Genomic DNA, 27,353 nt, shown 5'->3' on the forward strand with positions numbered 1-27,353 from the left:
TTTCAACTCTCTAGGAGACAGCAGGAGCGGTAGAGACACTGAATGATCGGCTATGAAAAGCCAATTGACATTTACTCCTGAGGTGCTAACCTGTTGCACCCTCGACAACCATCGTGATTATTATTATTTGACCCTGCTGGTCATTTATGAACATTTGAACATCTTGGCCATGTTCTGTTATAATCTCCACCCGGCACAGCCAGAAGAGGACTGGCCACCCCTCATAGCCTGGATTCTCTCTAGGTTTCTTCCTAGGTTCTGGCCTTTCTAGGGAGTTTTTCCTAGCCACCGTGCTTCTACAACTGCATTGCTGGCTGTTTGGGGTTTTAGGCTGGGCTTCTGTACAGCACTTTGAGATATCAGCTGATGTAAGAAGGACTTTATAAATACATTTGATTTGATTTGTATACTATACTATCTATTCTGTAATATCCATTGCATTTTAGCCGCTCTGTCACTGCTCATCCATATATTTTATATTTATATATTCTTATCCCAGTCCTTTACTAGATTGTGGGTATTAGGTTTTGTTGTGGAATTGTTAGATATTACCTGTTACATACTGCTGCACTGTCAGATCTAGAAGCAGAAGCATTTCACCACACTCGCAATAACATCTGCTCAGCATGTGTATGTGACCAATACGATTTGATGGCCCATTAGAATACCAGACGTTCATCACAGCAGCACTAGCACTACTTCCATTAGCACACATTGATCACATAGCAGACACTCAGACACCCACATACAAACAGGTGGCCTGCAATCTACCACGACTGCTGTAGGTTAGTGGCTTTCTAAATACCTTCTCAACCTAAAAACTGTAAAAACAGGGGTCAGTTATCCATAGTGGTGAATTAATACGTTCACATTCAACACCGGTTTGCTTTGAATGTGACTTGTCATGGATTGGTAAAGGTGCTCTAAGGATTGCAGGCAAGAATCACTCCATAACTGGGCTAAAGTTCAATGTAGAAGGAGAATTAGAGGAAGGGTGAGGCCCCATCTGAATTCATGAGAATCAAACTGTATCAAAGCTCTAGTTAGGCATTTCTCTATTAATAGTCCAATACAAACAAAACCTAGACTGGAATAGAAATATCAAAACAATACCTATTTAGGGGATACCCCAGCAGTAATTGGCTTTTGTTAGCTGCATATGATTACAGTGTGAATGTAGCAACAGCATAAAGCAAACCTCCATAATTAACCTATGGTAATGACCAAACCCAATTTATGGCTCTTAATAAAGACCAAACGTATCCCAAGTTAATGTGAGGTCGATCAAAATGCACGTGCGGGAATATCCGAGCGGGAAAATCAGTGACGGGATGGGAGAGAGATACTGGGAATGGTGCCAGTCAATAGGAATTTTCTTACATATCGATTGTATACTGTACAAATGGGTTAAGGAAAGATGTGGCGGTTTGAATGCAGTGGTTTTGTCTGTGAAATAGGGTTGCAAAATTCCAGTAACTTTCCCAAAATATCTATGTTTTCCAGGAATCCCAGTTTGAAGATTTCTGGAATCAGAAGGAAATTAGAAGGAAATCCTACAACCTGGATTTCTGGAAAACCTGGGAATTTTCTGGAAAGTTTCTGGAAGTTTGCAATCCTACTGTGAGAGAGTGGTGCAGCTCACCCTCTTCCTCTGCTCACTCCACGTCAGCTGCTTTCCCATGATGTCTACGATGCGTGGAAGGGCCTCCTCGGCCGCCTGCACGTTCAGGAAGCCCAGCCGCGTGCGCCTAGCGATCACATCAATGGCCGTGCACGCATACTCTTTAATGGCATACTGGACCTGGAAACAATATAATGCTTAGTCTACATTTTATGCACCTCTGGTCATTCACCTATTCACTCTTCTTTTAGCTCTGTTGATTAGGAGTTAAAGTACAAAAGGTACTTTTGTATTATTTTTAGCAAGTAGTTCTGAAAGTAGCACTCGCTAGCCAAAAGTGGTCCCTGAAAATTGCGTACTGTGTCACATACTGTATGTGCAGATATGTGCACTGATCTCTCTCTCTCTCTCTGCTGTGTCCACTGAGCCATTGGGCCCACCCAGCAAACTCATTGGATAACGCTGGGCAGGCCTCTTGCTAGCAGTCATTCAAATGCGAGGGGCTGAAGCTCATTTTCTAGAACTCGAATTGCTAGGGGACTGACCCAGGTGAGGGGAAATGTAGGGAAAATAGCGAGGCACAGCTTCAAGAAAACATTTGCTTTCAAACTAGGGATTTTGTGGCTAATTGAGGTAAAACAGTCATTCTGCTCATAGATTATGCATGTATGAACTACACACTCACACACCTAGCCCAAAGTGGGATGTTAAAAAAATATGCCAAAGTACCGGAGCATGTCTTTAACTACAGTAACTTCCTATGTTTCCCAGAATTCCCGGTTGGGAATTTTGGGGAAAGTGACTGGAATTTTGCAGCCCTGGATATAATGTACATACATACCTCACTCTCAATGTAGGGGAATTCAGATACGAGGCGTTTGCCGACAATGGGCCATCGTTTGCCGGTGACATGGGCCATTTTGGCGACCTCGTAAGCCCTCCCTCCGTAGGAAGAGGCCAGATGTTGGGCCACCTGGACACCACACACATTTGCAATCCAGTTAAAATCCAAACAGAATGGGCCAATGTTCCCTGGGAAATCCATTGCACTTAAACAGCACCTTTTGATATGAGATCAATATGATGTATTAACAGTCGAGTCACTCATGGTGGAGATGGCTGCAGAGGAGACAGCATGCTTTGACTGTGATACATTATGTGCCAGAACTAAACAAAGAAGAAGTTATTTCAATTCAACCGGTTTGGTTACTTTTTTTCCACTAAAGGTCACACGCTGTCAAAAATATCAGCACATTGACCTTTTTAAACATTCCGGCAACATCAGGATCATAGATTAGGCTTTCTTCCCTATTCCGCGCTAACGAAGGGTTAAATCTCATTCACACTAAGTCACAGGGGGCTGCAACTCTCTCGGCTTGTCATTTGCAGGTCATTGTACAGTTCATTTGAAGTCTAACATGGCGTGGACTGTCCTGGAGATGTGTCTGAGTGGTGCAGAGACAGAGAGAGTGCAAGCTGCACTGTTAATCCACTGTGCTAAAAGCACTGGTGTTCAATTCACTCATTGGCCAAGATGAACACATGTGGCTCATCATTGGGATGTCAGGATACTGATGGCACAATCTTCATTTGACAGCAGCTTCCGGGATTGTGTGGACTCATGTACCAAAGGAGCCATTCAATTCAGCTTTACAAATGGGCCTGACTATTCATTAGTATCCTCCTACAAATTGATGTCATACAATTATGGCAGACCATTACTTTAAAGTTGGCACCTCAATAAATCATTACAACTACCTAAAATGATTGGTAACTTTTTTTAAATACCCAGGTTTTCCAGAAACCCTAGGTGGAGGATTCCGGACCTTCTGCTTATTCCTTCCTGATTTCGGGAATCTTCCAGCCAGGATTTCAGAAAAACCTGGGAATGTTGGGAAAGTTAACAGAATTTTGCAACTAGTAGTTGTGCCCACCTCCACCTCCAGGCCATAGTCCTGTACCAGGCGGATGTACATGGTAGGAGTCCAGTCTTTAGCTCCCTCTAGCATCAGGCCCACTGTCTTACTGGGGCCAGCAGAAAGGTTATGGGCCTTGACTGCAGCATCCAGGGTATCCTCCGCCATGGAGCGATATGTTGTCCATTTCCCACCTAGACAAGGATTTAAAATGTGGTGTTATTATCACACTACGTGTAATAGACTTGTGTTCATATGGTGTTATTACCACACTATATGTAATAGACTTGTGTTAATATGGTGTTATTACCACACTATCTGTAATAGACTTGTGCTAATATGGTGTTATTACCACACTATCTGTAATAGACTTGTTAGTGCTGCAATTCAAGTATATGCCTATATTATCTCACACAGAGTAAGTTACATGTACAGCATGATTAGTATTGATAAAATGCAGTGAAACATTTGACTGTACAGACTAACCAGCGATGGTGACCAGTCCGCTGTCACTGATGTGGACAATATGATTCCTGCAGATTGACTGAGTGTCCTTGGAGTTGGGGTTTGTGACCAGCGGACGAATACCACTCCAGGCTGCCAAGACATCTCCTCTCCTCACTGCACAGGACAAAGAGTCCAGACAGAGTGAGACACCACACCCACACACCCACCGACCCACCCACCCACACACACACCCACACACCCACACACACACACACACACACACACACACACACACACACACACACACACACACACACACACACAAAGCAGGAGAAACACAAAGCTATGAGAGTGATGGACAGCTAGTGGAATCCTTGCACGCCTAAATAACACCTCGCTCCTCTACTGCTAGAAAATAAATGACTTCCAACTCATACGCCACAACAGCCGCTCTCTCCATATCGCGGTGACATATAAAGAATTAAATATTAATATGCTGTTGTGTATCGATTGAAAAAATAGCTGCCACTATAATGGGCTGGTTGATATTTCTGAATAAAACAATGACAAACTCGTTATCAAAGGGCATTTTTTAAACATTTATGACAGCTGAGTAGCTATGGGGCTGAAGGCCTCACATGGGCAGTAAAAGGGGAGCAGATAGAGACAAAGCTAATTTGTACGGCGGTGCAAAGTGAGAGCTATGCATGATAAACAACATCTCTGGTTGCAACCCAAATGGAATCCTGTTCCCTATTTAGTGTACTACTTTCGACCAGGTCCCATAGGGCTCTGGTCAAAACTAGTGCACAATATAGGGGAATAGGGAAACAGCCCGCTCGGTCTCCAACTCTTGCTGTATTCAACATAGGGGACCTGCTGGCTGCATTCAAGAGTTCACCGACTCAGTCTGATTGACTTCAACTTTGTGGGTATACTTTCTAGTCCAGTATGGTGTCCATATTAGGACAGCCTCAAAAGTCTTGCTGAGATTGATTCATACCTAAAAACTATTCAACTCACACTGAAAACATATACATTTACCCTTCCTCAAAAGTATGGCTATGAACAAAGGACATATTCTTCCACGCAGAAATGTGGGTTGTCTGGGATGTGAAGGATACAATATGAAAAAGAGTGCCATTTTTGGATTATAAGAGACAATATGAGTTGAACTGACGGGTCCTTTGTTGGGATGACTCATTATCAGGGAATGGAGGCCGTGTGGAAACATTCCACCATGCCGAGAGAGGGTGCATTCCAAATAGAAACCTATTCCCTATATAGTGCACTACTTTTGACCAGAGCCCAATGGGCCCAAGTCCAAAGTAGAGTACTATATAGGGAATAGGGTGCCATTTGGGACATAACGGAGTCCAGTCCGTACTGCAGTAGAGGAACAAAGCAGGCCCAGTGCTTCAGCTGCAGCAACAGCAGGCCAGGGGTGTGCTACTGGTACGGTCCTGTTACAGTCAGACCTGGGTTCAAAACTATTTTAAATCTTTTAAACACCATTAGCAATTGATTTAGCCTGCTTGGAGTGCCAGATGGGTGGTATTTGCAGTTTTATGACTATTCTATTGGTTCCATTGTGCCAGGCAAGCTCAATCGAGCCCAGCTAAAGTATTTGAAATTATTTCAAACAGTAATTGAACCCAGGTTTGGTTCCAGTAGGGATCTGGAACTGTCTGCTGGGTGTCACTCAGAGGTTGGTGTGACTGTGAGAAGCCATGGAGACCACTTCCTTACGGGAAAGACTGGAGGAAAGGACTGAGGAGACACTGCCTGTCCACTCCAGGCCACTATGTCTCCTCTGAGGTGTCACCGCCACATAATGTGACAAATCCCCCCTGGAAAGATCCTCCTCTTCTCCTTTCCTCTGCCGTTCAGAATTACTGGAGACTCTACGTCTGGAGCCCCAGCACGTCCACAGGCAAGGACGGAGAGATGAGACGGAGGAGAAAAGTCCGCTCCCTCATGGCCTCCGGCTCCATCGCTTCACACTTGTGTTTTTTTTGTTCTCAGGCCGTAGGGTCTTCTGCTCCGACTGTGACCACAGGACTTGGGGAGACAGGGTCTCGCCCAGACATACGCCACATGTCAGCCTGGCGGGCCGTCCAGAGCACAGAGCATGCTGGCTGCAGCATGGAGCTGCCCGGACGCTGGTCTGAGACCTGAGTCGCAGAGCCACCATGACACATAGTCCTCCTCCATACGCTCCATACAGACAGAGCTACTGTACTGTACAGGTGCCACCTCTCTACTGTCTCAAGGTCTTGGTAGAAGGAAAGCTGGCAGCTAATGAGTAGGAAATGTGCAAAAACTTTTTGGGGTAAATCTTTTGCTGGATATAGATAGATGGAAAATAATGATGGAGAATGCAGTGCTTTGGCATTACTGTGCCATTAGATTGGCTGGCCAGGAGAGGATGTGGATGTAGACTAGAATCAAGCTAATCAATCAAATAATCTCGACAACCCCTTGTGCACTGAAAACAATTAGACCACTTCTCCAAAATCAATAGCACTGCATTCTGTTTAGACACCCAACGGTCCTTCATTTAATAAAGTCTCCCTGGGTTTTGATAAACTAGTCAATCGGCAAGGCCATCAGAGGCCCCAAATCGGAAAAACATATACAAAATACATAATAAGGGCTCCAGGAAGGTCTCATAAAAATCGCAAATCGAAAACAATATAATTTAATGTGGTATTGGTTATTTTTCACTTATTCATAACAAACCTCCCATGTGGAGGTATAGTGAGTAGAAAGCAGATAATCTATTTTGTCCTAAGTGTTTAGGGAAACAACAAGCAGCAGTGCATTATAGTCGAAGGAAACAAAACAACTATGGACGAAATGAAATAGGGCTTCACAAAGTTCCGATAAGAAATCCTCAGAGTGTTGTTGGTTGATGTCTCCTGTTTCTCGACTGCAGGTCCCCATACATAATTAAAGCAGGAATTTGTATCTGTCTGCACTCTGTGGCCGCCTGATGAATTAATATCTGGAGGAAGTCCTACACTGTGCTACACTGCCATCACATTAGCCCATTTATACCAGTCAGCTGCTTGCTCCATCAGCTATTTGTAAATCTAGAGGGGGGGGGGGGGGGAATACTGTGAGATTGCCGGACGTGTATTTATTATCATAAATGTCTGTTATGAATTAGGTATGATTGTAACGTCATTATAGTGCCGTAAGTGTAAAAGTATAGCACACGAGTGATTCATGGCTTGTAAAGGAAATACCGTATGTGTTGACATTGCTACCTTTATAACTTCAGCATCATGGCCTTCCTGTCCATCACCTCATGGAAGATTGACTTGGGGGAAAAATGCTGTATAGAATACAAGCATTTCACTGGTAAATCATTTTTACAAAACGATCCAGACTTCTAAAATGACTGGATATTCCAGTTATTATAAAGATATAACTGGCTAATTGAGTTATTATATAGATAACGCATATTGCATTATCAAAAGTTTGGTAAAGAAATGTCAATTCATGATTATAGTAGAGATCTTCTACTCCTGCACTGTGAATCCCTCGGAGAAACCATAAGCAGGTCATCGCAGGTCATAGTCACCTTCGACATCGGGGCTGAGGTAGTTGCGGACCTCCGTGAGGATGAAGTTGATGTCCTCCTCCATGGGGATGGGGTGCGGTGTGATCTCCGTGGGCGTGTCCGTGGTCCCGGCGATGGTCATCTTCTCCCAGGGCAGGAAGAAGATGACGCGTCCGTCGCTGGTGGCTGGGTCCAGGAGCCCCATGTTGTCTGGACTGAAGGTAGGGTGCAGGGGTGTGGTGGAGGGGGTGTGGTGGAAGTAGAGTGGGGGAAGCAAACAAGAAGACTGCATTAACCTTTGGTCTGCTGGGGGTCGTGAGCGGGCCGACTGGGGGACACCCCATAATCAGGCTCCTGTCAACGGTCTTTCCAGGAGATTAATTCTGCTGGTTTCAATTCCAGCTACACCACTGCTCCTGTATAGTTCCAGCGACAGCATAGCACTCATATTGTCCTGTTTAAAACACATGCACACGGTACTGACTCAATTTAATACAGGAAACAGGGGAGGGGTAGAGGTGGCGGGAAATGGGGTGGGGGGGGGGGGCACTTTTTGTTGCCCTGCAAACACAAATAACATGCATCAACAAGAAAACCAGCACTCTTAGAAAAAAGGATTCCAAAATGGTTCTTCGGCTGTCCCCACAGGAGAACCCTTTTTGGTTCCATGTAGAACCCCATGTGTAAAAGGCTTCTACCTGGAACCAAAAAGGGTTCTTCAAAGTGTTCTCCTATGGGGACTTTTAGGTTCTAGATATCACCTTTTTTCCTAAAAGTGTAGGCATTACAGGAAAGTCTGGTTGAGTAGGCCAACAGCTCTCTTCAAAAAATCCATATTCATCTGGAGATAAACGGCATACAACGCCATCTGTTAGCTTGATTAAACTCATCTAAATGGCCTTTTCGACCTAACAGGGAGTGTGACGAAACACAAAGAGACATGATTCCCCTGAACAGAACCCCTCAGCACCAAGCACTTGTTCTGAACCATCCATGCAAGAGCGTCTTGTATCGTAAGAGTGCCTATGTTTTGTCCTGGCTGTCCCTGTCTCGTGGCTCAGCCGATGGTGCTAATGAATTGATCAGCCAGGCGCTAATGATGCAGTGATGCGGGGGGGGGGGGGGGGGGGGGGGGGGGGGGGGGGGTGACGAAAGGGGGCGTCGTTTGTTACCTGTAATAGCCCGGGATGACGATGTGCACCCCAGCACTGGGCTGACAGATGTTGGGGTTCTTCTGATCATCCATTTTCCGCAGTGCATCGGTAAAAGGTCCCGTGGCATTGATAACACATTTGGCTCTGACATCAAATTCCTGCCCTATGAAAGAAAACAGCATCAATCACCAGGGGCCATTCATCTGTACCCAGTGACAACCGGGATTATTAATTTATCAGCCAACACCCCTTCCGTAATAGAGTGGCTCGCGTGTGTCCATGGGAGACTTCAGAAGACTGTAATTAATAGGAACCAGACATACCTAATTTCCCTCTCGCCTCTTTGTGTCAAAGTGCAGCCCAAGAGGCAGTGTGCGAGGGAGTGCTTTTAATGCGCACAGGGAAATGTATGCATCCCAAATGGCATGCCATTCCCTATTTACTGCACTACTTTTGACCAGGGCCTATAGGGCGCTGATCAGAAGTAGTGCACCATGTAGGGATTAGGGTACCATTTGGGATGCAGACCATGTTTGTTAATGTGCTGCCTGGTGTTGACGAGCCTTTACAATGGGGCCCATATCAAACGTAGCACGATGATGCTAAATAATCTGTTTTGACAACGACTTAAAAGAACGGACTACCCTCCTAATTTGACTTGTGACACCATGTCATAACGAAAGTAGCGAAAAGCTAAACTGAGCGACATAGAAATGACATTTTGTACGAATTTTCAAGCATATAATTGTAACACCTGACACATTCACATCGTAGAGAGAAACAGGAATAGAGTCAACTGAATTAGCGCCAAATAGTGATTCAAAGTACTCTTACAAGCACTTTACTTGTGAGGCCTCTCTCTCACACCAAAGAAAGTGAGCCGTTTCTTCTTCAGAAAGAAAGAAAGCACACATATCTTTCAAAACATCAGGGGGCAGTCATGTGTTGAGACCCTCAAATCTTGGTTATGTTTTATTCCTACAAAGCCACTGCTATGCGTGACATTTAAAAAGGTAAGTTAGGCCATTTGGAGTACGCTAATTCCATATTATATTGCTAGCAGATCGGAAGGAGCTCTCTACACCATAAAATGCTTATAAAATATTAAAGCCCCACATTAGATCTGCGATGACTATGTGCAAAATACCACTGATTAACAGGGCTACCTAACAGGCAGGCTCTGAGAGCTGACGCCCTGTGGTGAGTGCTAGGGGGCAGGGAGGAAGGGCGGAAGCAGCGGCTTTGTAGCTGTAGTTTCACCTGTGATCACGTCCCTGCAGCGCGCTCCACAGACCCTCTCTTTGCCCATCTGAGGATCTACCCTCTTCAGTAGGTGCACCACTTCAGTGTAATTGGCTATGGCAGCCCCATACCTGGCAGCAGTGAGGGCGATGGCGAGGTTCATTCGAGCGTCGTTGTGTTGTCCTGCAGCGGGGGGACAGGACCAGGGGAGAGGATGTGAGTCACCCCCAGCCTGTGACTGGTGGTATGGAAGTGTGTCGGAACCGATATGTCACATCTGTCCCTGTCACTTTGCATCAGTGGGATGGCTGCTCTGGCCACACAAGGAGCACACTTAAAGCCACAGTGGCCCTTTGGCCTGTGTGTGCTGTTCTTATGGAGCTCCCACCACCCTGCACTGGGCTGGGGGGCTCCACAAGAACAACAGCGGGCTGGGCTCGGCAGGGCTGGTCAAAGTGTTAAACCTACCAAGTACGGAGGGTTGGGAATTGATTACCTGTTCTCTAATAACCCATGCTTATTTCTGTATACAGTACACACCACATGCATGAGTGTGCCGTCACTGCCTGCAAACATGAGGACACTAATTTAGTTACGTGGAACATGATCACTATAATATGTATACTTCATACACATTGTTCAGATACAATACGCGGTCCAGTTAGGAAACACAGAGGACTAGGTCAAGTGAGGACAAAATCTACTTACAACCAATCAATAATACTGCTCCTTTTCAAAAGGGATGCAAAATGTGGGGAAATGATCATTGAAAATAATTATTTGCAATGTCCCTGGTCCATCAGCATCAGGAGCGGGATTCTGACAGTGACGGATCTACTTGTAAAGCAGAAGATCCCTCCGCAGAATCCTTTTAATGAAGAGAGGAATCTGGTATCAAGATTTATGGATTAATCCCTCGCTGGCTTGAGAATATACTCAGATCTATATTCAAGAGTCAGGAGGTCATAAGTTTTGTAATTTAAATGAAAGGGTCTAAAAGGTGACAAATGAACAAAGCCCGGTTTCATTAGGAAGGGATTCTTATGTACATCTTTGAAGATTTATCGCTGGAAAATCCTTTGGTTCAAAGTAGAGAAAAGAACAGAGATGATTAATCACTTTTAATGTTGGTGTCTTGGGCGACTTTCTTTCTATTTGTTATTGCCAGGCGAGGTTCAAGTCCTCATTGTTGGCCTTGAGGGGAAGAGAATGTTGTTACTTTGCAGGAATGTTCTTTTGTGCCTTGATTTATTTGCGGTTTGAACAACCAGAGGCTAGGTAACTGGTAGGCTCTGCTGGTTAATGCTACCGCATGCTCCGAGCCATTCCACCACTAAGAAAAATAAATTCATTAATTGGAAACAAAAAGTAAAACATGAGAAAACAACACATTTAAAGGCCACATTTTAGAATGAATTACATACAAGAGTATGCACCCTGCCATGATGTATTAAGAGGACCATAGAATCCACTTCCTCATCTCTGTAGGCTGAATATGACCATTAGAGTGTATGGTTGGCTAACATGTGCTGTGCTGTGCTGTGGGTGTACAGTCAGTGTGTCTGATCCTGGATGATTGTTGAGCCCCCTGCTGACCTCTAACCTCATGACCCACAGCTCTCCGCTATGAGCCTAGCTCCGCTGCCAGTCACACATTCGCATCGCCCAGATTACAGCTACATCCATCACAATGTTAAAATAATCCGATTACAGCTACACTTACCACCACAATGTTCAATGTGACTTAGTTCCAGGATTAGACAGATAACGTAACGAAGGATTATTACTATGCCATATTTATAATAATGGGATTAGAATCTGATAACGCTAATAATGATAATACATAATACAAATAATCTGAACATTAAAGCGCAGGCCATCAATAATGAGCATAGGGAGGGAGGGAGCTGAGTGTCATGTCTCCCTAGAGGAGAGACAGTTGAGTGGGAGCCTCGGCCTCCTCCCCTACAGCCCCGTACCTCCTCCTCCACTATAATCCGCGCCTCCTGGAGGTACAAAACTCATTGGAGTGAGAGGAACTCCATGGCTGGACAAAATGCTGCAAAATGACAGGGACAATAATGACATCATGTCTTCCAGTCATGAGAGAGAGAGATGCTTGGCTGGGCTGACTTGTCCAATTAAATTGTTGCAGGTACAGCGGGGGACGCAGTTATTATCCCAGACGCTTCTGCGAATGACTCCTCTGGCTAAAGGAGAGGAGGGCAACGAAGGGAGGGGAGATAAACACACACAAAGAGTCTGTATTTCCTAAAAAATGCATATGAAAATAATGAAGTGTAATAATTGTCATATATCACTTTATTACAGCTATACTGTAATATTGCATAGGACATAGCAGCCTAGTGGTTAGAGCGTTGGGCCAGTAACCAAAAGGTTGCTGGATCGAATCCCGAGCTGACAAGGTAAAAAAAAAAAAAGAAGGTTGTTCTGCCCCTGAACAAGGCAGTTAACCCACTGTTCCCCGGTAGGCCGTCATTTTAAATAAGAATTTGTTCTTAACTGATTTGCCTAGTTAAAAAAAATAATATATATATATATTTAAATATATATATTTTAAAAAATTAACTAGGCAAATCAGTTAAGAACAAATATATATATATATATATATATATATATATATATATATATATATATATATATATATATATATATATATATATATATATATAGTATTCACTGCCATCAACTTTGAAATGGATCCATTTCAGTTGGAATATTTTGATCTATAGCTCCTCATGTGTGTTGTTCCCCAATCAATTTGATCATTTTGGACTAAATTGTATGATCTAAGGCTAAGGCATGTCTACATGTTGAAACTATGTGAGCGTGATGACTTGACGAATCCTGAGGAGATAAACGGAAGCAGTCAAAACCCAATCCCACCTAAGGAATGTCAGCTTTTAAAATGTCATTGCCATAATTGTTACCGATTGAATAACAGAAGGGGGGGAAAAAATGGTCTGTCAAACTAGCCTAACACATACAACACAACGTAATATTTTCATCCAGGTCTTTACACCTTTTAAGTTTCAGTCATTTACCAAAATAGTATGATATTTAGAGAAGTGCTTTTAAAAAAATAAATAGGTAAAATTGTATTTTGACATTGAAGAAAACCAAACGGAGAAGTGATATTATAAAACAGAGCTAAATGATATAGCTCCAGCATAACACCCTCTCTCCCACTTACTTCTGCTAAATGAGTTAGGCTGACAGATAGATCACTGCTCAGATCGCAGCCACATTCCCTTAGAAATATGTTGCCTTTTTTTGCAGTACATGGGAATCCACATATCCTCAAATGTTTAATGAGGTCTGACAGATAGCCTGGAGAAACCAAGTTGGGAGTTTGAGGCTACGTAGGAGACCTTGAGTAAACAGGACATGCTATGTACACCCCGGCTAACAATCAACATATGCTTTGTCTTTCTGATGCCAACACGCGGCACGGATAGCCGGAAGGAAAGATGGGTCCTGGGGTCCTGGGACTGGATGGAAACAACAAGGGATTGCCTACTGGCTATTTTCTGCTTAAAACCACGTTGTTTCTAATTTGTTTACGCTCACATAGCCAGCAATTACACTGCTGTGTACGCAAAATGAGTTATTTCTATGAAGGAACATAAAAGACAAAAGATTCAGGAGATAAAATAATAATTTACATTCTATACAGGATTATAAACTGGGTGGTTCGAGCCCTGAATGCTGATTGGCTGAAAGCTGTGCTATATACCACGGTATGACAAAAACATACTTTTTACTGTTCTAATTACGTTGGTAACCAGTTTCTAATAGCAATGAAACACCTTGGGGGTTTGTGGTATATGGCCAATGTACCATGGTTCATGGTTGTATCCAGGCACTCCTCGTTTCGTCGTGCTTAAGAACAGCCCTTATCCGTGGTATATTGGCAATATACCAAACCTCCTCGTGCTTTATTGCTTAATTATATCATATATGTTAAATGACACAGATTTCACTTACAAAACAGGATTCTTTGTGAAAAAAATGACTTTAAAAGGTGCAGAGTCTTTTCTTTTGCAGGACTGATTGGGTCAGTGGTTCTATATTTGGTGAAAAGGTTTGCGGCTTACCATCATAGTAGACAATGGCTCCGACCAGTTTGTCTCTCTTCAACATAGGAAAGAGCTCCAGAGCCTTGGTCTTGGTGAGGATGTAGCTGCTCTTCAAGCACTGGGCTCCAGCCACCAGGTCGTATATCTTGATCCCTGCCCAGTAGTAGGGAAGCTGCCACCACCTCACACACAGTGGAAAAGTTACAATTAAAAGGGGAGTTCCACCACTTTTTGGCCTCATGTTCAACATCTCCAGCACCATACCAGTGTCTACATATGTGAAAATGCTGCATTTCTACATTCTGTAATCAAAAAGATCATTAGAAAAGGTCATAAGAAAGTGCCACTTGATGATGTCATCAAGTTCCGATGATTTACTATGAATCAATTAGGTGTCATTCTGTAAGTGTATTTTTGGTTCACGCTAAATATACAGTAGATAATACATTCTGAGGTTTATGGACTATAATAGAATTGGGAAGGTAGGTGGTATAAGATGTGCACTTCTGAGTGTGACGGATATAGGGTCTGTGTTGGCATGATGACTTTAGGCAGTGCATGGCAGAGCACTGGAAGCCAAACCGGTTTTCCCACACCCTTCAGTAATGAGACACACCTGTTCACTGCTTTAAATACCAGAGAAGGATCTTAAATGTCATGTGCAATTAATGCTCATGATACCAGGCATCACCAATCAAATCAAGCCCCTAAGTTCACACAAGGCTCAGAGAGCTGGGGTGAGATGGTAAGATTGTGAGCAGGTACAGGTGGACCATCAGCCATTTTACCCATACCCACAATGGGCCTCCCAGCCCCGGGTGATTGTCTTAAAGTTTATTGCCATTCAGGTGAACTTATCTCCATCTTCAAAACTTTATGTGAAAGGTTTACAGCTTCATGTGGTATTTTCGGTGGTATGTGTAGTGAGAAAGGATGTGAGAGGCGGAGACTGGAGGTTATTCTTACTTGTATATGGGGAGCATGATGGGTAAAAGTGCAGTCAGATGAGGGGCGATATTCAGGAGGTTGGAACGCTCATGCAGTGCTTCCTTCACCATCATATACTGGAGGAGAAAAGAAGATCAAAATGGATTACATCCAAATCAAATCAAGCTTTATTTATACAGCACATTTCAGACATGGAACGCAACGCAACGTGCTTCACAGAACAAAAATATATATTTAAAACATTTAAGAAATTAAACAATTCCATTTATACAATTTAAAAATGAAACAATGAGCAAAATGATACAATTAAAAACATTATCCACTTAGCACTTTCTGAAGACTGGTTATATTTTTTCTCTCTCAATGCCTAATACGGTAGTGCTGAGGTCACGCGAGAAAAAAATACTGAACTACACTGACTCCTATCAGAGTAGCTAATATAACCATTAAGTGTGAATAAATAGACATTTAACCCCTTAATCCTAATGGCGTGCTATGAAATACAGTAACATCAGGTTCATTGTATTTCTTTAACAGATATACAGTATTCATGGGTCATGTCTTCTTAAGTGAGGGACTTAAATGGTATAATGGTGATTAATCATTTACTAGACAGAAACGTGTAAATGTTATTGTTATCGTGGATGACCAAAGTGGCCGGCCCAAAGCAAATATGGAATGAATTGCCTTAATTTGCTTTCCATTTCCTCGCTGGCTGGTAGAGTAGGTGAGGAGTCTGTACTTTGCTGCACTGGTTCTGACTTTGCAGTTATGTTTCCTGCAATCACACTAATTGGCCCCTTCTCCAGCTCACCTCCAAGGCATGTTCAAACAGATAGGAAAAAAATACTTTAAAAAAAACCCACACAGCCCTAAAATAATGAGATTCTTCAAGTGCTCTGAAATGTAACAGAAAACTGTGACATTTGAGTTCGAACCTGGGTGACTCTTCTTAACATTAAACAGACAAAAGAAGGCCCAAATGCTTTATTCCTCCCATTACTCTGATATACATTTCCTGTATTAGCCTAATTCCCGTCTTGATAATGACAGGGGCGCTAGCTACTCCTTCCTCTCTTTCCCAGTTGTAGGAATTCTTTGAAATAACTTAGAAAATCATAGGCACTCACTCAAGGCAAGCATGTCAAGACCTTTTTTTGAATGAAAAATGATTCCAGATGGTAAATAAAGCAATATGACCAGACGGACCAGGAATTCACCGGATAAGTGTCAGCTGCAGAGAAAAAATGAAGCATTTACCTGTTCGTAATCTAATTTCACAATGGCTTTCTGTAGATATCGGACTCCTCCGTGAATGAGCTTGGTGCTCCGGCTGCTGGTCCCAGATGAGAAATCGTCTCGCTCTACCAGGGCAGTTTTAAGATCTGACGGCGGGAAGGGAACCGAGGCAACAGATCAACGGCAAGCTGAGATTTGGCTACTTATTGTCCCAAATGTTTAGAATACATCACACATTATTTTCATATGCATGGACTACTGCTGTAATAATGGATGATGGGAGAAATATTGTGCAGGCATACATATTCCATTGGGTAAAAACTGCAAACATTTTCATTACACCGACGGTATGAACCACAAAAACGAGTACAAATGTTTGATAACAATTCAAGGACCTAACAAGTAAAACATGTAATAAAAAAGACTGTACAAATCACTTTACTTAATCATGTTTTTGTAATTATATTGTTATCAAAAAGGAGAGTATATTGGAGCAGAAATTGTCTTGACTTCCAGAGAATTCATTAACATTGAAACTGCTCCTCGCTCCCACCATTAGAGGCTTGTTTGCTGTCCCTGACAGAAAGACACCGTAAATCCCAATTTTGAAAGAAAAAAAAGGGGGAAATAAATGTGGATTAGGAAAGTGGGATATGGCAGGGGTTTACAAAACCCCTGCTATTTCACCATTAGACCGTCAAATCGATAAAGGAGAAAAACAGCTTAAAGAAACCTCTAACCAAGTTTCAAGTTTTAATGGCACATGCACAAGCACAGTGACATGCCTTCCTTAATGGCACATGCACAAGCACAGTGACATGCCTTCCTTAATGGCACATGCACAAGCACAGTGACATGCCTTCCTTAATGGCACATGCACAAGCACAGTGACATGCCTTCCTTAATGGCACATGCACAAGCACAGTGACATGCCTTCCTTAATGGCACATGCACAAGCACAGTGAAATGCCTTCCTTAATGGCACATGCACAAGCACAGTGAAATGCCTTCCTTGTAAACTCATAACCCAACAATGCACACAAGAAATACGAATTGGAAGTATGAAATGCACAATAAAGTAAGTAAGACAAAGGAGACGCTTGTGAACTACAGGAAAAGGAGGGCCAAACACACCCCCGTTCACATTGAAGGGACTGTAGTGGAGCAGGTTGAGAGTTTCAAGGTCCTTGGTGTCCACATCACCAACAAACTATCATGGTCCAAACACACCAAGAAAGTCATGAAGAGGGCACGACAAAGCCTATTTCCCCTCAGGAGAATAGTTATACAGCTGCACCTTCGAGAGCATCCTGACCAGTTGCATCAGCGTCCGCTATGGCAACTGCTCGGCATCCGACATTAATAAGGCGCTACAGAGGGTAGTGCGTACAGCCCAGTACATCACTGAAGCCAAGCTTCCTGCCATCCAGGACTTATATACTAGGCGGTGTCAGAGTAAGGCCCCAAAGAATTGTCAAAGACTACAGTCATCCAAGCCATAGACTGTTCTCTCTGCTCCCGCACTGTAAGTGGTACCAGAGCGTCAAGTCTAGGTCCAAATGGCTCCTTAACAGCTTCTACCCTCAAACCATAAGACTGCTGAACAATTAATAAAATGACCACACAGACGTAATTTTTTTTTTTTTTAAGTTAATTTAAAAAATTTAGTTTATTTAGTAAACATTTTCTTAAATAGATTTTCTTAAACTGCATTGTTGGTTAAAGGCTTGTAAGTAAGCATACTATATACAGGAAATATTTGAAAAGTCAGTTCCGATACCATATTTACATGTGCAGGGATACTGGAGCAGCATAGATAATTGATTAGGATGTAATGGTAACCGCAAGAGGAACCCTCATCAGGGGAATGAAAGAGACATATTTTAATCTTTGGTGATTGGACTCTTAGTCTCTTCTGGGGAAAAGAATCCTAGCTATTCAATCCTAGCTATTCTGGAGTTCCAGCCTCCGTAGCTGGCTTCTGAAGCTCCTTACAGGCTGAATCCCAGGGAGATGGCTTGGAGGCAGCTTCTGCACCATGACTAGAAGGTTATGCAACATCAGGACAGAGAATATCGCTGCTGTGAGGGGGGACCGGAACAAAAGTGTACAGCAGCTCAAAGTCCTTGCTAAATGCGGATTCAAACTGCAGCTGTTGTGAAAGCTGAATAAAGGGGATTCATCCGAATTTGAGAGAGAAAAATGTGAGACTAATCAAAATAGTTTTGCCTTAATAGTTTGTGATATCCACAATGAAGTGGTCATAGTTTATGTACAGCAATCAGCCAATTTCACTATGTTTCTTAGCAGTTATTTTACAGAGATTAGTCATTCCATGAGCCCAGAGTATTGTTTGTTGGTGATATTCTAAAACATGATGATAGAAATGATCCACATGCAAAAGACATGCAGGGGAAAGGACAGTTAAAGCATTAGGAACAACTGATAGACTGCAAGTCACAAAGACTGCAAAAGGCAACTTACCCCGTGTCACAGCGTCCAAGGCACAACCTGAGCCCGTGGCTCCTCCCCCTACAACGAGAACATCAAACTCCTGGGTGGCGCGTAAGGCCGTTAGCTGGGCTTGCCTGGACGGGAGCTCGTCTTGGAAGGCCATGTTCACCTGTTCAACCGCCTCCACGCGCGAGAGTCGGGCCTAGACCATCCACGCAAACAAACCAGTCATCCATTTCATTGTCATATGACTCCAGGGGACAGTGCACATTAATAAATGTGTTTCATTATTATGCACGTCTTCACATTCTTTATGATGGATTTAGGAAAAAAGAAACCAGGCATTTTCTGTGGGGGAAAAAAACTCAGACCCTACCAAGGAATAAAAAACAATAAATCACATGCTAATTTATTACAATCTCCCTACTACCCCAACCCATTTCAAAATATTGCCCATCTAGATTAATGGCAAAATCTGCATGCTACATGCATATATGTTAAGCTAAGATGGTAAAGTACAATAAAAGAGCATTACACCAAACAAAAATGAAGTAAAGTAATCTATTAGGAGGGAAGGGATTAACCTTCCCAAACCATCTGCTGAAAACTGGGCCTAATCTACACATAAACGTTTTAATACATCAAGAAATTGAGATCCACAAGGACAAACATTACCAAGGTCACCAAAAAGTAAGCTGATTTCTGCACATACAGTATTTGACCTGGCTGACATGCAGTCTTCAAGTTTCACTGTAGCATCTCAACAACGTGGACGCTAGAGGCTCACCTGTCTTTTCCTGTATTCGGTCAGCTGTGTAAGGCCATAAAAGGCTACCAAGCCTCCACTTGCTACGGCAGCAGTTCCTTTGACTGCCTTTCGGATCGCCATGCCTCCTGTAAGACAAAATACAACTGGAACTGAGAAAAACACACATCACTAGTCATGATACTAATCTGCATTTGAAAGCAGTTGGTATTAACGTACCCCTTCATTTTTTGCTTGTTCAGTTTGCTCAAAGTTCAGGATGTTGCTCTCAAGGGCGTTAGTGTTGTGTTGGCTAATGTAACCTGACTAACAGTGGTGGTTTGGTGTGTGACTTTTTCCTGAAACCATCAATCTCAACCAGAGCCTAGCCCAGGGATAATCAACTAGATTCAGCCACGGGCCAATTTTTTCTTGAGTGAAGGGTCAGTTGGACAGAACATAATTGCAAATATTTGGAGACTGCAAATTGACCGCAAAAGCCCAAACAGATATACAGTTGAAGTCGGAAGTTTACATACACTTATGTCGGAGTCATTAAAACTAGTTTTCAACCACTCCACAAATTTCTTGTTCACAAACTATACATTTGGCAAGTCGGTTAGGACATCTACTTTGTGCACGACACAAGTAATTTTTCCAACAATTGTTTACAGACAGATTATTTCACTTATAATTCACAGTATCACAATTCCAGTGGGTCAGAAGTTGACATACACTAAGTTGACTGTGCCTTTAAATAGCTTGGAAAATTCCAGAAAATGATGTCATGGCTTTAGAAGCTTCTGATCATTTGAGTCAGTTGGAGGTGCACCTGTGGATGTATTTCAAGGCCTACCTTCAAACTCAGTGCCTCTTTGTTTGACATAATGGGAAAATCAAAAGAAATTAGCCAAGACCTCAGAAAAAAATGTGTAGACCTCCACAAGTCTGGGTCATCCTTGAGAGCAATTTCCAAATGCCTGAAGGTACCAAGTTCATCTGTACAAACAATAGTATGCAAGTATAAACACCATGGGACCAGGCAGCCGTCATTCCGCTCAGGAAGGAGACGTGTTCCGACTCCTAGAGATGAATGTATTTTGGTGCGAAAAGTGCAAATCAATCCCAGAACAACAGCAAAGGACCTTGTGAAGATGCTGGAGGAAACAGGTACAAAAGAATCTATATCCACAGTAAAACGAGTCCTATATCAACATAACCTGAAAGGCCGCTCAGCAAGGAAGAAGCCACTGATCCAAAACCACCATAAAAAAGCCAGACAAGGTTTGCAACTGCACATGGGGACAAAGATCATTCTTTTTGGAGAAATGTCCTCTGGTCTGATGAAACAAAAATAGAACTGTTTGGCCATAATGATCCTCGTTATGTCTGGAGGAAAAATGGGGAGGCTTGCAAGCTGAAGAACACCATCCCAATCGTGAAGCACGGAGGTGGCAGCATCATGTTGTGGGGGTGCTTAGCTGCAAGAGGGACTGGTGCACTTCACAAAATAGATGACATCACGAGGAGGGAAAATTATGTGGATATATTGAAGCAACATATCAAGACATCAGTTAGGAAGTTAACTATTGGTCGCAAATGGGTCTTCCAAATGGACAATGACCCCAAGCATACTTCCAAAGTTGTGGCAAAATGGCTTAAGGACAACAAAGTCAAGGTATTTGAGTGGCCATCACAAAGCCCTGACCTCAATCTTATAGAACATTTGTGGGCAGAACTGAAAAAGCATGTACGAGCAAGGAGGCCTACAACCCTGACTCAGTTACACCAGCTCTGTCTAGAAGAATGGGCCAAAATTCACCCAACTTATTGTGGGAAGCTTGTGGAAGGCTACCTAAAACAATTGACCTACGTTAAACCATTTAAAGGCAATGCTACACTCAATTAGTATTTGGTATGTAAACTTCTGACCCACTGGGAATGTGATGAAAGAAATAAAAGCTGAAATAAATCATTCTCTCTACTATTATTCTGACATTTCACATTATTAAAATAAAGTGGTGACCCTAACTGACCTAAAACAGGGAATTTTTACTTGGATTAAATGTCAGGAATTGTGAAAAACTGAGTTTAAATGTATTTGGCCAAGGTGTATGTAAACTTCCAACTTCAACTGTATTTGAGTAAAACATAATACTTTCAAACCTTGCTTACATTTCTGTATGATCACATACACTGAGTGTACAAAACATTAGGAACACCTGCTCTTTCCGTGACATAGACTACCCAGATGAATCCAGGTGAAAGCTATGATCCCTTGTTCATGTCACTTGTTAAATACACTTCAATCGGTGTAGATGAAGGGGAGGAGACAGGTTAAAGAAGGATTTTTAAGCCTTGAGACAATTGGATTATGTCTGTGCCATTCAGAGGGTAAATGGGCAAGACAAAAGCATTAAGTACCTTTGAACGGGGTATGGTAATAGGTGCCAGGAGCACCGGTTTGTGTCAAGATCTGCAACGCTGCTGGGTTTTTCATGCTCAACAGTTTTCCCGTGTGTTTCAAGAATGGTCCACCACCCAAAGGACATCCAGCCAACTTGACACAACTGTGGGAAATAATGGGCCAGCATCCCTGTGGAACGCTTTTAACACCTTGTAGAGTCCATTGTTTTGTATACTCAGTGTATATCTAAATTATGCGTGGGAATACTTTGGAACATATTTTTTAAATAACTTGGAGCTGATTTGCTCGTGTATTTTATGTCCAAAAATAAAAAAATATATTATTGTTTTTTGCTCAGGAAACTTGGGTGGCCAAGTACAGTTGGGGAAACCTGGCCTAGCCTATTCAACTGTTGCCAGGATAGCCACCTCATCAGCACCACAAGTTGGAGCACAGGCACAAGGCGAGAAAATACTGCCATCCAACTGCTTAAGGAGAAAGCCATGCAGTTTATACAAAACTTGAGCCAATTCCCTCATCCATTCCAGGAGACTTTAGAAGGACTGAAATGGAATCACAGCAAATTATGAAGCAAAGATGGAATAACAGTAAACAGTGGCAAGTGGCTCAGTCAGAGACAATGTTGCCTCATGGTTTCCTCTATTTCTGGTTCAAATATGGATCAATTAGAATGAGTTCATTGAATAATAGAAAGGTGATTTAAGACTGAGTAAGACAAAATCGCATCTAACAAAAACCTATTTGAAATACAAGTAGATAAACTGGCCTAAAACATGCTAGACCTAAATTCATACAAAGCGTAACAATGACATTTAGGCTAGGCCTAACTTTGCCTGTTTGGATCCCCTTGTCTTCCACGATGATTAGGCAAGCTAGATTAATCATCAAAACAAGCTTGGTTTCCCTGATTTTTACTCGAGCACAATCCAACAGGCAATTGATTGTGGCATCAAGGCCACCTGCAGCTTCAAAATACATTTTGAGAAAGAAAAAAAAAAAGGGGGGGGGGGGGGGGAGACACCCCAACTAGGAAATATTGGCCCACGACATGAATATGCAGGCACTCAATACCAGCAGTGTCATTACTAATGTTGCTGCCAATTACAGAGCATGTCATGACACTGTGATTCATGAATATTCATCACTGACTGATATAAAGGCAGTACTATGCAAAGGCCTCTATCCCCATTTTACTGTCGCAATGTGAATGGTGAACGGGTACCTCCATCATACCATGGCGGCGCCTTCCAGCTGCAAGACAAGCTGTTCCATAAGGCATTGCTAGTTAACAGTATGTTATATAAAGGTGTATTAAAGTGATGAAGTGCTCCCTGGCTCTAAAGAGTAGGCATTAAAGCATATTAAGTAGACATTTAAGCTTGTAAAATGGGAATGTAGAAATGGAAAAAAGACATAGGGCAATGGAATGCCTTCAGGGTGAGACTGCTGGGAAAGTTGAGATTCCATCCAGTCAATGTCATGAGGTTGGTCAGTTCTATCAACAAATAAATCAAATAGCCTACTGTGGCAACTTGTTATCCCCTGAGGTACTAAACTAGCCTAAATCCATGTATCAGTATGCAACCAAATCCGTTATCCTAGTTAACAATGAGTGACCTGAAACATTGCATCGTAGTAACAAAGGCAGATACTGGGTCATACTGCCAGTGATTGTTATTACATCAATAGGTTACCTGGGTCAATCCACTAAAAGAGTGCCTTTTGCATTCCTGTATAAATGGTGCACCAATATTGAATTTATACGTATGTTATATTAAATGAAGTGCCCTTTAATATAGAATAAAGATTTGCTAAAGTGCCAAATTCAGCATTTTGACCCCCCCCCCCCCCCCCCCCCCCCCAATGCACTCTCTATGACTTCTAGGGATATTTTAACCCACTTTAATGCCAACATTTGATTTGATTTGATTTGACATTTCTCCATGTACTCACCATCATTGTAAATAAAGCCCTAGTTATTTTGTTGTTTTGACAAAGTCCTTTTTGAAGATAATTATTTGTTTAAATGTGATTAGTGATTCATTTTCATATGGCGCTTATTTTGAGGTCAACCCTGTTATGTGAACAGAACTCTCGTTTTAAAATGGAGAAACTATTCCTCTTTAAATATTTTTTTCAAAAGAAAGCCTGAACAAAGCAGGAAAACTGGTTATACTCTTTTTGGCAATTTTCTGGTGCTTTGTGGTGGAAAATGGAGTGGGTCGAGCTTAACCCATCAACCCTGTTACCCATAGATAGGGCTACAGGCTAGAAATGTTTTAACGTTAAACATTTTGGGGGGTGAAGTTTGCATTAAATTGCCCCTCCCTGTTGCACACAACAAGCTTCCATTCCCCCTGTTATGGTCAAACACTTAAAGAGAGACTGATTCCGATTCCGCATGTTTCTCTGTTGCTCATTAAGAAAAAAACTGATTTCAGTCTTGGTGGTGTGGTTCGATGTGGCAGTTACTGATGTTTGTCCCCCATGAGACACCATAGGGAAAAAGGCAGTATTACTTCCTCAAAATAGTCCGAATGATTCTAAGATAACTCAAGAAATGTGTAATTGATGTTTACATTTTTAAAGAGGTTGTAGAAGCGCAATTTTACATCTAGCTTAGGTGTTCGTAAAAAAAAAATGCAACTTGTTTAACTTTATTTAAACAAAGTCAGATCCACTGTGCTGATGGGCTGGTGTGTCCCGTTATCTGTGTGTTCTGTGGTAGGATTGGATAGAGGCAATCACCGCAGCTGTTTATCCTGTTTCAGTGGGTACTGGGCAAGTGAGCATTGTCGAAATCAAAATCCAACCCTCAAGTAAGTCATGATGAACTCACCTACAAAACTTTGGACGAGACTGACTTTATGAACAACATTATCCCATTTACAATTTCTGGTCAATTTTGACAGTAAAATAAACACTTTCTATCAGATAAGTTGTTTATTGTCTTCAGTTTGCTTTAATAGGCATTTACTAGTCTATTTTTATTTAACCCCTTGGGATGGGAAATGTGTTTTTTTATTAAGTGGAACTTGCTATTTATGACTGAATGTTACAATTAGGTGAAATCATACCAAGTTACAATTCTCAAATGTGAATGACCCACCTACTCATGAGTTGCATGAGCAAGTTGCAACTTGTGTACTGTAGCCAAAAACAACCTGACCTGTGTATCATTATGGGTGGACTGGACACCCATGCATTTTCATACTAGCTAGTAAATGTAGGCCTGCTACTGAGAAGCAATCATTATCATCATGATCAATTTAGCTAGCTTTGGTCCACGAATAGTGGCTGGTTAATTAGGCTACTAGCTAGCTAGCCCTAATAAACAAATGGGTTATTTAGGTAGCTATTATTGAACACTGACATGGTTGTTATGACAGGACAGGGCAGTTGCTGTATCTAGGCTACTTGAGTAGTATTTCTACTCTAGCGAATGCAGTCTCCCTAGCTAACGTTAGATCGAGCTAAGTGCGATGACATCTTGACCGACATAAGTCGTCACCTCGTAGCCTAAATGTTACTTAGCTGAGCTGGCTACGGTAGCAAGAGAAAACCACAGGCTCAGAATGCATGCAAAATAAGATGGCTCGGAATCTCTGGGTGCATTCTGACATGCATGCCGGGGACTTACAGTTCTTCCGATGTCTCTGGCAGCTATCAACCTGCACAGACCCCCGGATCAATGACTGCAGAGCGTGAAAACAACAACTTGACACTTCAGGTAGGCGTCTGGTTGCTAGCAACAACCTCTTGGCAGTCGAACCAGGAAGTAGATTAATATGATGAACAGCACAGTAAACCAATCAAAATAGAGACAAGAGAGTCTTGTCCAATCATGATCAAGCCTATTTTATCTTGGAGCTAAACTGCGCAACCCTTGCCTGAGATCTATTTGTGGCAGAGGCCGGTTTAGCAGGGCTTGTCAGGGCTAGAATGCCCTGTCCATAACAATGATGCATATAAACCCTGGATAGATAATGCTATGTTTTGGCCATGGAGCAGATTTGAAGCCTCTGGTCGGCCATATTGGCACTCCTCAGAAAAGCAGTCCTCAAATGAATGAATGGAATTCTACATTATTTCATTTGAACGTTTCAAGGACAAAATTACATGTATTTAAGTGTGTTTGTTGTTGTAGTGGGTTAAGTAACATTAGTACTTATAATTAGAATTCAAGCAAAAATGTTTGTATATATTTTTTCATTATTTATTTTCATGTTTAATTTAAAAGTTTGCATTAAAGTGTCTGTAATAAAATAATGGTGGCAAAAACAAATGTACACGTTAGTAAATACATTTATATAATTTCTAAATATTTTATACAAAGGTGGGGGAATGCCAAGATGGTGGCACAGTGGCTTCAAAACAGCGCCCCCTGTAAGTCCTCTGGTGTATACATAAACTATTGGTACATAAGCATTCATGATGGTTCTTGGACAGCACTTATTTCAGCACCTTGGACAGATCACTTTTTTTTACTGTCTATGACAACACATCTTTTTCAGCACCATGGACAGTAAAAATGTTTTTATAGTCAGTCCATGGACAGAACACATGCACGCACTCGCACACGCCCACACATGTACGCACACACACACACACGCCCACAAACACACGCACACACAAACATACTGCACAATTATCATCTAAAGAGTCCTAATATCCTGCCGGGCCAATAAAATACAGAGTGCATTACACACACGCACGGAAACACACACACACACACATTTGACCTTGATTAGCAATGTCATTTTGAATTCCATCTACCACATATACAAATATTTTTGGGGAAATATCTTTGCTCTGATTTGATTATACATTATTAGCTCCCCACGTCCAAATGATTGTCAATTTATTGTGCATATAAATGAGGTGCTTTGTTATTCCACAGTAAAATGGGCAATTAAACTGCTAATTGTATTTCCATTCTAAACTTTAATTGGTAAATGGATAACAGTAGATTAAGGAATAGCAGTAGGCTCAGACTTTCAGGATAAAGTTGTTGGACTTTATTACTCATCCTTGTTAGGCCAATAAAACGTGCTTGTTGTTATATGCTAATGAACTAAGTTGCCTTTGGTAAACGAGTCAAATGAGTCCTTGATGTAAAAAAAAATGACAAAGCATATGGGAGTATCTGTATGTATAGGCAAAACCTGAAATGCTCCCATTTTGTATGGTCACTTGTGGACCTATAGGATGCCAAGCCTATGACAATTTGAGAAACTTTGCAATTGACTCACCATACAAGAACACCTGTAATTCACTGTAACTGATGCGCCTTAGGCCAACAACAAAGATTGGAGGTATTTTTTTTATTCTGTTTTGAACACACACTTATGGCCGTCTACTTTTTCAGAGGGTAGATTGACTGAGAGGTAGAGACCATCCAGTTTTGCCAAGCACTTCATGCAAATGCAACACTGTTTCAAAACCATTGATCTGATGAACCTAGTCTCATTCAGGATCTAGGCCTAGGCTA

At 42.1% G+C, this 27,353-nt stretch overlaps 1 protein-coding gene across 2 annotated transcripts in view; it reads right to left on the reverse strand.

The window, feature by feature from the left end:
* The window catches only part of LOC110502059 (glycerol-3-phosphate dehydrogenase, mitochondrial), a 41,733-nt gene extending 16,042 nt beyond the window's left edge, over positions 1–25,691 (reverse strand). Inside the window, exons 1-13 of one of the 2 annotated variants that reach the window (XR_005038795.1) lie at positions 25,503–25,691; positions 19,477–19,583; positions 18,720–18,891; positions 16,257–16,381; positions 15,015–15,112; positions 14,067–14,230; positions 9,967–10,131; positions 8,725–8,869; positions 7,574–7,767; positions 4,024–4,158; positions 3,556–3,731; positions 2,463–2,594; positions 1,643–1,801 (exon numbers count right to left, since the gene is read on the reverse strand). Coding sequence is in view for 1 of the 2 variants with exons in the window: in XM_036958894.1 (XP_036814789.1) it covers positions 1,643–1,801; positions 2,463–2,594; positions 3,556–3,731; positions 4,024–4,158; positions 7,574–7,767; positions 8,725–8,869; positions 9,967–10,131; positions 14,067–14,230; positions 15,015–15,112; positions 16,257–16,381; positions 18,720–18,891; positions 19,477–19,578 (1,767 nt within the window). In the remaining variant the exon portion in view is untranslated. The remainder of the gene's footprint in view (positions 1–1,642; positions 1,802–2,462; positions 2,595–3,555; positions 3,732–4,023; positions 4,159–7,573; positions 7,768–8,724; positions 8,870–9,966; positions 10,132–14,066; positions 14,231–15,014; positions 15,113–16,256; positions 16,382–18,719; positions 18,892–19,476; positions 19,584–25,502) is intronic. The other variant, XM_036958894.1, reaches the window with a different exon arrangement.
* Positions 25,692–27,353: the final 1,662 nt, after the last annotated feature.

The sequence above is a fragment of the Oncorhynchus mykiss genome, chromosome 22 (genome assembly GCF_013265735.2).
Source record: "Oncorhynchus mykiss isolate Arlee chromosome 22, USDA_OmykA_1.1, whole genome shotgun sequence".
NCBI classification, from domain to species: Eukaryota; Metazoa; Chordata; class Actinopteri; order Salmoniformes; family Salmonidae; genus Oncorhynchus; species Oncorhynchus mykiss.